The sequence below is a fragment of the Archocentrus centrarchus genome, chromosome 13 (assembly GCF_007364275.1).
Source record: "Archocentrus centrarchus isolate MPI-CPG fArcCen1 chromosome 13, fArcCen1, whole genome shotgun sequence".
Taxonomy (NCBI): Eukaryota; Metazoa; Chordata; class Actinopteri; order Cichliformes; family Cichlidae; genus Archocentrus; species Archocentrus centrarchus.
In genome coordinates this window covers 23,597,307-23,611,608 of record NC_044358.1, presented here as the reverse complement: position 1 = coordinate 23,611,608, position 14,302 = coordinate 23,597,307, and the positions used below count along the sequence as shown (strand labels likewise).

General features: G+C 39.0%; 1 protein-coding gene across 5 annotated transcripts in view; it reads left to right on the top strand.

The window, feature by feature from the left end:
• stx1a (syntaxin 1A (brain)) overlaps nt 1-14,302 on the top strand; it is a 70,642-nt gene that overhangs the window by 37,147 nt on the left and 19,193 nt on the right. For all 5 annotated transcript variants that reach the window (XR_004020799.1, XM_030744555.1, XM_030744553.1 and 2 more), the window contains exon 4: nt 12,706-12,780. Coding sequence is in view for 4 of the 5 variants with exons in the window: in XM_030744555.1 (XP_030600415.1) it covers nt 12,706-12,780 (75 nt within the window). In the remaining variant the exon portion in view is untranslated. The remainder of the gene's footprint in view (nt 1-12,705; nt 12,781-14,302) is intronic.

Here is a 14,302-nt window from a genome sequence, read left to right as displayed (position 1 = left end):
TTATGACGTGCTCTCTGGGGAGCTGTTGATAGTGTTTACTCATTTGCACATGAGAAGTGCCATAAATTGTTGAGTACCAAATAAAAAACAGTTTAAAGGAAGAGTGCACTCTTCCTTTAAACTGTTTTCCCCCCTCCTCCCAGCACAGAAAGATGCAGGGAAGAAAATGCCGCACTGAGGGGTTAACGGGGATTAACATGGATTTGAGATCTAATACTTGTATGCCGACAATCCAAGTAAGAAAGGAGGTAATTTGTTAACACTATTTTCTAAACACTTCTTGTATGCATTATAGTTTAGTGGTTAAATTGTGTCCATGCTTTCAGTTTGCCATTACCCATGCTAGTACAGTGTTTCTGGAGTAAGGCAAATGTCAGTAATGTTTGAGGGATGAGCTCACACTGTCTCTCTGAAACATCAGGCATCTGGACTCTAGACGATCAATAAGCAGAGCAAACACACAAAGGACTGATAATATATTTACAGAGGGAGCCAAGAGAGAGGGAGAAGAGAGAGAGAGATGAAGAAGAAGATAAATGGCTGCGAGTTAGAGATTAGAATGGCACCAATTGACCCTGCATCAGAGAGGAGGAAACAGAAGTAGCTTGGTGTCTTGTCAGTGTCATGTTACCCATGTTATGTAAGAGGAACACGGGCTTGTAGTTTTAATGAAAGGTTAAATGCTCCTGCTGTAAAAGTTCATGTAAGCTAGAAGCCTAATGTTCAAAAGAATTTGGCTGGATGTTTGGATCTTTTGCTCAGTCCAGATATCAGGATTTCATCATCATTATCTTTGAGAAAAGGGATGTTCACTGCAGGGTGTTTTGCTTTTTGATTCCCAGCTCTAATGGAGAGATCATCAATCGGCAGAAGCAGCGTCATAATGACAGTTTAAACTTAAATGAAAAGCTATGATTTGGAAAATATTTCTATAAAAATATTACATTTCTTGCTGATGATTTGAAAGAAAAAAATCAATACTACTGTTGTCTCTGCGTGGCAAACTATTGCAAGCTTGACAAACACTGCAAGTCTCTCCTAACACATTGACTGGTTTAATCCACTTTGCTTTACTGTTGTGTGTGGGTTTTTTTATACCTTTATTATAATGGCATTCTGCTCTACTATTTTTATCTGTCAGGTGATTTATGGTTCTGGAACAGTTGCTCATCATCAAGATATTACTAAATACTCCAGTGCATAGCTTAAAACTGTTTAGTCCCTAAAACAGATTTCTATAAAACAAGAAACTTTTAAAACTGCAACTTACAAAATTTTCAAAATTCTAAAATCTCCACAGTTGTTTAATCATTCTTTGTGATTGTTGGTCTACAGTGAAAAAGCTTGTTGACCAGCCAGAGGAACTGATTGCAAATATATTTTTAACTTAAGCTGTAACATTGGATATTTTGCTTTGTAACATTGCAGGTATTACCTGAAAAAATTCTTTTTTCAGGTATTAATTGAAAAAAATTGTCACAATTCAATCGAATTGTGACAATTTAGCTGTAAAACAAACACACTGGAGCATCAGTTCAGTTTATACTAAAATGAAGTGATGCTCCAACCATAAATATATGATTGTGTTCATCAATCATATGGAAAAAAAGTCCCCAAAATTGGCCATATGCAGGTGATGTGAATGAAGAGCAGTATTAGAATCTGCACTTTGACTGGCTGAGTCATGTCAGCTGCTTCATTCATGCTTTACAATCATGGCCTCTTGCCTGTCAGCTGACATGTAATGTTCAATGATATCCATGCAGGTGTGGAGTGTGAGTCTTTTTTGACACTGGGCTGAGTGGCAACCTGTTGCAACAGCTCTTATGTGTTTTGGTGTTGATTGGTTTTTTTCTTTGTTTGTTTTTTGTGTCAATGGAGAGCTGCATTGTTTACACATGGGAGCCACTGATGTTGCTGAATACACCCCTGAGGAGTTAGGGAGGTTGCTAAGCGGAGAACTAAGAGTAGGAAATATATACTTCCCATTCCAGCTATCATCTTGGGCACTGTGAGGTCCTTGGGTAATAAGATAGATGAGCTCAGAGCCGATTAAGATGTTCTTCATGCAAACATAGCTGAATTCACACTTCCCAGACTATAGTGCAACAATACTTTTCAGGAGGATAGTTTTAAAGAATTCCCCAAATATGGGCTAATAAGTATTTCATATCTGACCTGATTTTATTGCTAAACTAATAACTAAGTCCAACACCATTTACTGTTGTTTTTTTTTTATTTATTTGTTTAATTTTTTTTTTTAGGTCTTAATATGTACCTCAATATGTACTGAAATTGGGAAGAGTGAACTGAGCTTGCCTATCTTGTCTGTTTTGTTTCTGCACTGCTTCAGTTATTCAGATTTAATTTTGACTGGGCAAATATAATGAAGTTGGTTCTTCAGTGGTATAAAGTGTGGCCTGATCAATACTGAATTTAAGCCCAATAGAAAAAAAGAAAGAAGAAAAGAAATGCTCAGATTGAAACGATTGAAAATATCCAAAAAAAAAAAACAAAAAAAAACCACAGGTCTCCTAAAGGAACTATTGGAGAGAAATAATAATAATAATAATACATTTTATTTATAAGTGCCTTTCATGACACCCAAGGACACTTTACAGGGGTGAAAACAAGACAAAAAGTACAAGCAAGAAACTAAAATGACCAAAAGAACTAAAGCGAGTATGCAATTTGGAACAGGTAATGTTTGAGTCATGATTTGAAAATATGAGGAGAGTCAGTATTGTGAATGTCTGGTGGGAGAGTTTCATAGCTGGAGAGCAGAGCAGGAGAAAGCTCTGTTCCCCATAGTACTGAAGCAGGCAGGGAGAACAGGAAGGCGGATAGAGGAGGAAGAGTAGAGGGTGCGGGATGAGAAGGTGATGTGAAGAAGTTCGACTAGACAAGGAGGGGCAAGGTTGTGGATGGCCTTGAATGCGAGCAGAAGGATTTTGAACTAGATTCTGAACTTAACTGGAAGCCAGTGGAGCTGCTGTAGGACTGGGGTGATGTGGTGAAATGAGGGGGTTCTGGTGATAATGCAAGCAGCTGAGTTTTGAACTATTTGAAGCTTCTAGAGGGATTTGTGAGGGAGGCCAATTAGAAAGGAAATACAATAGTCAATACGGGAGGTAACGAGACTATAAACAAGGATGGAGGTGGTATGCGGGGAGAGGGAGGGGTGGAGGCGATTTATGTTTCGTAGGTGGAAATATGCAGACCTGGTAATATTATTGATATGGGAGTGAAAGGATACAGTGCCATCAGGGATGACACCCAGACTCTTAACCTGAGGGGAGGGGGAAAACTGAGGAGCTGTCGATGGTGAGGGAGAAACTGCCAACTTTTCATTAGGTGGATTTTGTTCGGAAAAAAAAAAAAAGACACCGTGACCATGATTTGCAACTAAACCTGACAACTTGCAGAGGGAAAGACTGAAATATAAATACTATGAGAACTAATTTGGAAACCAGATGCAGTTATCTAGGGCTGGTTAGGCAGCATAAAGACAAAGACAGGAAGTAAAATAGCCTGTGATCCACAAAGAAAGTGGTTACCAAGTTAAAATGGGCGATTACAATAATAAGACATAAAAAAGACATGCATAAACAGACAAAAGGCAGATACACTAAAGATGATGAAACACAGGAGATCGTGACACCGGAGCGCTATGAAGATATCTACCTTCATAGAGAGCTCACCAAATACAAACTAGAACAAAAACTACAACCGAAACCAGAACCACAAGATTGCTCTGTGCTGACTAAATGGATTTATTAGCTCTGGTAACCAGAGTAACATTTTATTACCCTTCAAACAAATTCATTCGTTGCATTTCCTGCATGTGTTTGATATGTGCTCACACTGTTCTTCTCCTAGCTTCTACATTTCTCCGTGCCGTGTAGCGTCTCTCTCGCTCGCTCGCCTTCCCTCTGTCACTTTGAAACAATCTGAAACTGGCGAGAGGAATGACTGCAGACATCGCCATAGCAACACAGTCTTAATGATGGCAACAAGCATGACCTGAAGATTTCATTTGAGAGCGTCTGGAAGAGGGATGGAGTGTGATGCCACAGCTCAATTGACTCCTCAGTTTTGCCCTCTAATTTGCTTCCCTCTCTCTTCTCCCTCTGCTTATTCATCAGCTCCTGTGCTCTTCCTCTTTTCGCACAGCCAGTAATGAGGCTGAATAGACACTTGATTCAGCAGCTTGGCCTCTACTGTTTGGTAACCACAAGCGGGAAATCTAACTCCATAGCACACATACCGCACGCAGAGGAGATGCACACAATCACACATCCTGAAGCAAAGCTCAGTTTTTATGGTATTTTCTCTGTAATGCTGGTAGCTGACCTCATTGAACAGGTGACCAGAGGTTGCTATGGTTACACAGAACAGAGAGACATGCTTGTTAATAACCTCACACCCCTCGTGAGTTTCTGAAGTAGTGCAAACGCGTGCACAAGTGGGCACAAAGATGACTCTAAATTGCATTAGGGAGAAAATCCACAAATTAAAAGGATCTTCCTTTATTTTATTGAAAGCAGTCTCTTTTGTATGTGATCGTCATATACTGTGAATAAAATTTGAACATGACACTGTTCTCCTGCTCCTCTGACATCTGAAATGCACTCAATTTATATAGATGTTTTTCATTTTTCCCTGATTTTGTCTTATCACAAATTCAGCAGAAGTAGGGGTATGGGGAGGGGGGGGGCACAGCTGTCCTACTCTCATCACATACTACAGCTGCAGTTTGAGATTTCCTACTTTTCTGCATAAACGTGACCTAAAACATGAGTTTTAGTGAACCCAATTAAACAGTTTTGAATTTTATACTTTGTCATTTTTACATATCTGTGAGGGAGAAAGGTTGGTTAATTAAGGCCTCAGTCACATGGGCCTAAAGACTGATCAGTGACCACCCCAGTATCCACCTGGTAACCACCAGTCACTTGGTGTTCAGCAACTGGTTTGTGAGTGGCTTTTGCTTGGTAAAATCTGTCACAAAGAAGGTGCTGCACCAAAAAGCTTGTGAGTTCTTTTGTTGCTATTAGGTCATCTGCAAACACTTTCCAACTACTCATCGATTCATAGTGAAACTTGAAAAACTGCAACACAAACCAGGAACAGAGGCCAGTGTAAAAGTTCGCCTTCAATGTAAATTTTTGCCAGGCCTCTCTCACATTGGTTAATTTTAATGAGTCCATGATCAAAAGAAAACTGAACAACTATGGTGGGTATGTGAGGAATGCAAGGAGACAGCCACTGCTGCTCAGTTGCAGTTTGCTTAAGCTCACATGAAGAATCCAGAATGTCATGGAACGCTGTGTTAGTCAGGAAAAGACCCCAAAGCAGGACTCACCCATTCAATTGAATCAGTGAGTGTGTCCAAACTTTTGACTGGTATTGTATACACATGAGGTAATCAGGGAGATAAGACACATCAGGGAGCATGCCTGAAACTAATCACTAAAGATGAGACAAAGGAAGTAAAACTAAATACAAAACAAGAGACTATCAAAGTAAGACAGGAAGACACAGAGACCAGAACTAAGACCTACGAACTTGACCCAGAGACAGAAGATAAATGATACAGAGAAGGGACGGATAAAACACAGGAGACGCTAAGGCCAAAATACACAAACGAGACAAGGACAGAAGGGAATACAAAAGGGAAGCAGGCAGGGAACTAAGGACACAGATAATGGAAAGGGGGACATACTGGAACTGGAAGGAAGACGAGATAAATTTGACACAGCTAAACAGGGGAACCAGACAACCATGAGAACAGGACACAGACGAGACACAGTAACCCAAGAAATCTAAACAGTAACCATGAACAGAACTAAACCAGAACCAAAATCTAGGAATATAAATATAAAGAAACAAACCAGGAACTACAAAAACAAAGATATTTCTAGGCCCAGGAACCATGACACAGAAAGCTGTTTGAGCAATGTTTTATGAACAGATTAAGTTAAAATGAGAAAGTTTATTTTTGGAGAAAAGAGAAAAAAAATGCACTTCAACCTTATCCCATCTCTAATACATGGCCATGGTAGTATCATGGTTTGGGTCTGTTTTGCTGCAGCTGGGCCAGAATAGCTGGCCATCATTGATGGAGCAATACATTTTGAAATATACCAGTGACTCTAAAGAAAAATGTCAGGAAATCTGTCTGTGAGCTGAATCTCAACAGCGGGCTTTGGAGCAAGATAACACCCCTCAGCACACCAGCTGTTTTACCAAAGAAAAATAAAGATGGTATTTTAGATCAGCCAAGTCAAAGTCCTGAACTTAATCCAACCAGATACTGAGAGCACAGGTTCTCATGCTTTTTTTCCTCACAGATATGTACTAAATGTTGGATCATTTTCCTAAATACATAAATGACTACGTCTAATGTTTTTGCTTCATTTGTTTATTTTATCACATATTCACGACATATCCAGTAGTCCTAAAATGCTAAATGGAACTAAAATGCAGGTTAATAAGAGTAGCTGTGCGGTGTGATTTGCTGTATCGACAGGAAATCGCGCCGCATAGCCCCCCCCCCCCCCCCCCCCGCGGTCATGTATTGGCAGTCTGTTTATGACAACTGAAACTACTCAACCTTATGAAAAAATGCACACATACTACTTACTTATTCGTTTGCCTTGAAACCCTCAGCCCTCCACCTCAGTGTCTTACCATGACAAACTCAGTATTTGCTGCACACATGTTGCCACTAGCAGCAAAAGAATTGCAAGAGATATAGCATTAGCAAGGATATTGTGGGGCTGCGAGTGTTTCTGTTGAAATTACTTGTGAATTTGATATTCCCTCGTTCCCAGTCCTTTAGCTATTGCTCATTTCCTAAATAGTTGCCCAAGTAGACTATTTTTTTTTCTCGTTACTCTAACTTTTTTTTTTGTTTGTTTGTTTTAACTTTTTTTTTTTTCCAGAAAACAAATTGTGGTTTAATAAGAATTTTTTTGCAAGCCGAGGGTGCTTGTATGATTGACTTAAAATGAACCACGGTACTGATATTTGTGCAATAGTGCAACTCTTGGTGTTTTTGCCCCTCTTAAATTTTTATAAAATAGAGATTTGAAAATGTAAGTTATGTTACAAAATACACAGTCTTTCTTTATACACGTAGTCCTCTTAAAAGTTATATTTGAACCATTTGGAAATCCTTTTTTTCCTCCAGATCTGCCTTTTATAGTCTCACGAGAGTGAGTCTTTCCATTAAGAGATCTGTCTGGAAAGTTATCCTTTGTTCAGGAGTCTATTCCTCAGGTTCCCATTATACAATCTTCAGTTGCCATTAGTTGTATTTTTACCCAATTTTTGTGCTTCCTATTCCACTGTCTTCAAAAAGACAAAAAATAAAAAACATAAAAATATTCTGTTTGAATATATCCTAGATTTTTGCTGAATTACTTGTCATTGAAACATTTCTTAAACATAACTGATATATTTCTGTCAAGTGATGCACATTCTTCTGCAAGGATGTGTTTCTGAATGATGATAGGTAGTATAGGCAGTATGAAAAATGCTCTTCAAGTTTTGGCATCTAGGAAATGAAATAAATTCATCGTTGGTTTTAATTTTAGGATTTATTGTCAAAAAGAGAAATATATAAACAGATTTACTCTTGACAGTTTGAAGCTGGGCTGGTCAGGGTGTTTGCTGAACATGTCCCACATGTGCTGCTGTCAAAAAACAAAACAAAATAAATAAACAACAACAACAAAAAAACTGAAAATACTCGTTTTGTGAGATTTTGCTCATTTGAGCTTTTCAGCTATATGTGAAATGAGACTGAAGTTATCAGCCAGCACTCTGCATGTCCACAGCCTTGTCTCACTGAGCTGTATGTACCACAGGCTGATGTCCGCTGATATGGAAATACATCTGTTAAACAGATTAAAGGCTTTTAGCGCTATGCTGATCAATGTAGAAGAGGTTCATGATTGTTTGCCTGAATTATAATTCAGACTGGTCACAGGATTTATTCCAGCGAGGGTTAGTTTGAATGATTAGGATTCAGATGTTATTTTATATATTATTCAGTGTGAGTAAAATCCTAATGCGCTCCTCTTTTATTCTGTTTTTGTTTTGAGCTGAGTTCGTCAGCCATGTGGGCTGTATTGACTGTTTGTAATCATCAAAGTGTGATGTCTCAGACTGTCATGAAGAGCATTCATATAATATGGTGCTGGATTGCAACTTTAGAGGAAGAGATGATGTGATTATCTCATATTTCTTAGCTTCTTTCTCATCAGAGATATGTGCAAATATTATATTTCAGTAATTGAGCATGTACCAGTGATTGAAGTCTTCCTCGTACTGTGTAATCAAATTATCCACTGAGGCTCTGTCTGTAATTGGCTGCAGATGTTTAGCACGAGTTTTAGTTCAGTGGGGTTACAACTGTTATTTATTGTTGTGATTTATTCAGCTTTATAAAGGAAAGAACTGTGCAGAAACAAACGAATTAGGATGAACTACCACAGGCAGTTGGGTTTGATTGAATAGGGTGACCGGAATAACTTTTATGTGTGCTGGTCTCCTACAGTTTAACATATGGAGATTTGCTTCTTTTATGGCATTAAGATGATAAATGGGTTTCTCACCCCCTTGCAATGTGCTAAAAATGGCAGTTAATGCTCCAGGGTAATATGTGTGTGTGTGTGTGTGTGTGTGTGTGTGTGTGTGTGTGTGTGTGTGTGTGTGTGAGAGAGAGAGAGAGATGGAGAGAGGGAACACGTGTGATCACGTGTGGGAATCTGTTTTCTCAGATTTTTTTTTCTCCCCTCTGTAGTGAAAATTGACACAGTGGGTAGCACTTTACTTTAATCCTTATATAGCATTTTTAAGCTATCCACATTTTGCATCAAGGCAGCTGTAAGCAGGTTTAAGTGGTGTCTTCTACTGCTCCCGTGGGCACCTGTAAGTGGATGCAGGTGTATAAACAGAAAATGAATGCCAATATATAGTTGTGATAATATAAAGTACATCTGCATGAGCAAAGTAGCAGTTGCTGACAAATTAGTCACAAATTACTTACAATGTCCTTGTGCGCACTATGTACATGCATTATGTATAGGCTGATCACCCACAGAATTAAATCCACTGATGTGTAAAGTGGGTAACACTGATTATCTCATTACAACACAGTGATGTGCTGGCAAATCTTGAGTCCAGAATATTGTTTTGAAACGTACCATCCACATGGAAATGGCCCTTTTTACTCCAGCAGGACAGTGCACTGTGCCATGCTGCAATACCTGCTAAGGAATGGCTGAAGGAACCTATTGACCTGGCCTCCAAACTGCCGAGCATTCAAGGGATGGGAACAAGGAACAAATGGCATCCATGAAGACCCAATATCCAATTTCCAGATGCCACCAGAGGTGCTCTGTCCATGCCCCGACAGATCAGAGCTGTTATGTCAGCACAGGGGTACCTTAAACAACACGAGGGAGTGCGAGTCAAAGATGTAAATGTTTGGTGTCAACAGTTCACACAGGTTGCCTCAGAATTATTCAATGTTAATTTAGTTAAATAATACAGCTAATAAATGTTATTCTCTCCCTGCTACATGCTCCTCTGTTGTCAATGTCATTAAGCAAATAATTAACTACAGGCTTTGTAATATGAAGCCATGTAATTATTTCACTGGAAGAACAAAATAGAATGACTTAAATAAATTCAGGTTGACAAAGTCAGCTGATAGAATTGTAAGTTATTAGTAAAATCAGTGTCAGTGTTTTTAAAGGTGATGAGTGAAATTGCTTGAAGCATTTAATAGCTCACACCAAAGGGTTTATCTTTCTATATAGTCATATTTTGTCTGTCTTTGTCTTGGCTGGTTTGTGTTAAGGAGGCGTGCACAAAAGAAGGACATCAACATTAACAAAAACCAAGAGAAATGATCTTCTGTATAAATGGACGTATTCAACCTTAAACAGGCTGCAAATGTTTCAGTGACATTTTTTACATGAAAAATGCAGCTAATTTGACTGCGCATTACACCAGTTTCCAGTGCTGTTTATCCTCTTGTGCAAAATAAACCAGGAGGATATTGTTGTTGTACCATTCGTTTGTCCAGCCGTCTGATCTTGGATCTGTTCGTGAGACCTTTCCAGTCCATAAACTCCAAAACCACAAGGTGTTGAGCCATGAAATTTGGCACTCCTTTTCTTTACTCTTCAAAGATGTGCAACACGATATTTATATTCCTGGATGCTCAGTACCCTGTGTGCACTTCAGCTGTATTTATTGGTAGTGGAGCATAAACAACATGGAGGATTTCTGGCTGTTCATGCTGTGATAAAATATGCTAACAATATGCAGCCTCTTTCTCATGCCTGATTGACTTAGCCTAGTCATGTGGTCAAATTGTGCTGTGTGGTCGGCTATACCTCCCTGACCATTATTGACTGAAATGGCGAAAGTGGGGATTTCCCATATCTAGCAATTGACAGAGATCACTGAACAGCTGGCAATAGCTAGATAGTGAGAAACTGGAAAATCCCAAATTTGTAGATAAAGAGCCAGTCTATTCATAGTAAGCCTTATTTATTAGCCTGTTGTGCCAACTTCTGATTGGCTGATCATTGCCTAACATGTTGGTCAGAAATAAATAGTACAGGCTATGACTCATCATGGAACAATATTAAAGCCATGCCTACTGCTCAGCAGTATTGCTCAAATGTAAACAATATGGTTGCATTATGTTTTGTACATGGTTGCCTTATGACTATAATGATTATAATCACAAGGCAACTATTTGTAGTATGTAGTTATGAGTGTAGTAGGGGTGCATACCTTGTACATGCATTAAATCTGGCTTGTTGTTATATATTATATAGACATTATGTAGTATACACCCTTGTACAAGAGTGCAGTATGTACTTTCTCTAATTTGTTTACCATGGAAATGTTTTGTGCCTGTTCTAGGATGTGGTTACCAAAAGGTCTTTGTAGAAATGTTAAAGATAATCACAGAAAATTAATCGCTTACAGCACCCAGCGGCGATGCAACCGTCAGAGTATGAATGTGTGTGAATGTTAGAAAGTAAGCACTTTGAAATAGAAAACAGTGCTTGTGTGAATGGGTAAATGCTAACATGTTGTATAAAAGCACTTCGAGTGCTCAGCTAGAGTAGAAAAGAACTATAAAAGAACTAGTTCATTTACCATTTACTAAAGTTTAATGAGCAACAGCTGGTTCCTCAGTTTGTCATGAAAAACAAGGCATGGCAATCACTTCTGTGGGCCCTTCATTGCTGCTGACTTTTGAAGGTTTCACTGAAGAGAAAAAACATTTGTGTGCACAGAATTTTTTTCTTTACTCATAAAACATGCCCATGGATGGCATTCATTTCTTTTTTTATTAGGGCCGACCCAACCCGAAGGGGTTGGCGAGGAACCTATTGGAATCACTAGTCAAAAAGCTCAAAAATGCACAAAAATGGTCAATGTTACAAGGGACATGGTCAGAAGTGACCATAGACCCCACAGGAACGTGGATCAGGTTGAATGGTTTCCGAAAAGGTAAGGATGAGGGTGAATGGAAAAAGGTCTAATTGTTTTTGCTCGAGTTCTTCATTATTAGGCCCGAGCCTCCTGAAGGTGAGCATCAAAGGTGATTTATTTTTTTTAAATGATTAGTTAATCGATTGTTCCAGTTCTAGTGTTTGCTGTTCCCCATTTGACCAAGTATGTGTCACAGTTTCCACTTATTAAACTATCAGTCCAAACTGAAGGTGGAGTTTAAATCTATTAGTAACTCCATCATCTGATAATATATACTGTACTATATCCATTCATTATGAACCAAATAGTCTTTTTTTTTTTTTAGTCACTCTTTTCTTTATGTTGGAATGACTGCTGTTTATAAGTACACTGCTGTGTATAGTGACCTTTTTTATTCAGCCCCATATTGACTAAAAGTTGCTGGTTTAGCTCACTGGGTTGAGCAGGTGACCGTACAGCTATTGCAGGGGCCTGGGTTTGAGTCTGCCCTGGGTCTTTTGCTGCTTATCTTCCCCCTGCTTTCTTTCCCAGATTTCCTGTCCACTCTTAACTGTCCTATCATAATAAAAGCTAAAAAGCCTCCAAAATACAAAAAAAAAAAAGTGTCTGGAAAGGTTGGTAAAATGCTTTTACCATTTAAAGGAATGGCTAGGCTGTTAAATTGTGTGAAACAATGGCCATAGGAAAGGGGTTCTGTAAAACAGCTTCTTCTAAAAGCAAAAAACAAAAGATTAAAAAAAACTTTGTGTTAAATGCATTTAACACCATATGTGAGGCCACTAGGGGCTCCTGCACTGTGTGGGGTAGCCAGATGGGTGCCCAGACTTTAGCTGGTTGTGGCCTTGGCTGCCACTGCACCTGGTCTACACCCATTGATCCACATCTTTGTGTATAATGTGAATGTCTAACTGTGTAACCATGGAAAGAGGACAAAGGACTGCAAGAGAAGGGAAGATGCTGTTACTCCCTATAGAAAAGAAGCATGAAGCAGGATGAGTTGTACTGCTGTGGACTGAAAGTGATGAACTGTTTGTCCCTGTTGGGAGTGACACCTTCAGTCATTCCTGTGTGTCAGTATAGATTCTGTGGCTATGAATCACAATGGCCCAATGGTTTATGTGCGTGGCTGAGTCAGTGTGCAGTCCATTAACATGTCCTCTCCTCTCCTCTCAGAAACCAAAGCTGAGCTTGAGGATCTAATGGCAGACATCAAGAAGTTGGCCAACAAAGTACGCTCTAAGTTGAAGAGTGAGTATATTTTCTTTTCTCCTCCTAGAGCTACTATTAGCATTATTTTCTGTGCCAGTTCAACTTTCTGTTTTTGTTCATTTAATTAAATGTGTCTTGTTCTGAGAATTAGTGACAAGTACCCAAAACTCAGCAGCCAAAAACTATTGCATTTTCAAATATGAAAAAGCAGGTGGTAGGTTTTACAAAATAAATATATAAAATGATTAATTACTGCAATGAGTTTTCGGCTTAAGTATGAGGAATGTTCTAATAAATCTGAGGGAAAACTACCAGAAATGGTGTTTTCCTTACTGAATAATTTCTGTCATTTTTTATTAAAGCAAAAATTCAGAAATATTTTAAGGTTGGAGCTTAGAAAATGTGAGCATTTATTGCTTTTGACTTGCATCACTGTAAACTAAAAAAAATAGGGCTTTGGACTGCCAACCCATAAAATAATTTTCTGGCCCTATTTACTATGAGTGTGCACAGTGGTTTATCTTGTGGTCTTGGTGCTTTCTCAGGATCTGGGAGAGGGTAACAAACGAGGCATGAAGAGACAGTGAACTGTATAGCATTTGGCAGCTGACAGACGACTCAATTTACACTCGTAGATTCAGTTCTGCAGTGGGCAGAGGGATTAGTGTCACTCGCCACAGAGGTGGTGGCGTGATTCATATACATGAGCGCACACAAAGTTTTATTCACACTTGTGCACGGAGACCAACTAAATTTGCAGTAGCATACTGTTTGTTGGCACAACATCACGCACCCATTGTGTATTAATAGTCCTTTTCTTGTTATTTATCTGGGTGTGTTTTTATATTTGTGTGTGTGTGTGTGTGTGTGTGTGTGTGTGTGTGTGTGTGTGTGTGTGTGTGTGTGTGTGTACTGTAATTGTCTTAAGATTTCTCACTCAGCCTCCCACCTTTTTTCTTTATCTTGCTAAAATTGCATCAGTTTCTTATTCCTCTTTCTTTCTTGTTCTGGTTTATATTTCTTATAATATTTATGTGGCAATTCTGAAACCCTGTGTCAAGAAAACTTCTGCATCCACCAAGTAAGTTATTAGCAATTAAAAAAACATCTCCAGTACCCCCTTGCATTTTTCATATTGTAAAGTATCATCTGCTACTTCAGTGCACAGAGCTAGAAGATGATTGCCCCATCCTTCATCCAGCACGCCTACAGCCTGGAGAAACAAAGATAAACACACATATTTGTATCGTGATACACACATTTGACAAAGTGCTGTCAGGCAGAACAAGCCCTGCATCACAGGCCTCTGTGTCACTCCAGTTCACATCAGTTGATGCCACAGGATACCTTTGTGTTGCTGCTTTATGTGTTTGTGTGTGTTTCACTGAGTGACCTCAGACTACACCCTGTTATAGATCCTGAAGATGGAGCAACATCGATTACTTGACATATATTGTATTCCTCAATCATTATGAATAGTTCAGTCAGGGAATTTTGTTAAAAAACAGACAACAGATGGTTCAGAGGGTAATTGGAAGTTCTACAGGCAAGCAATTGCGCA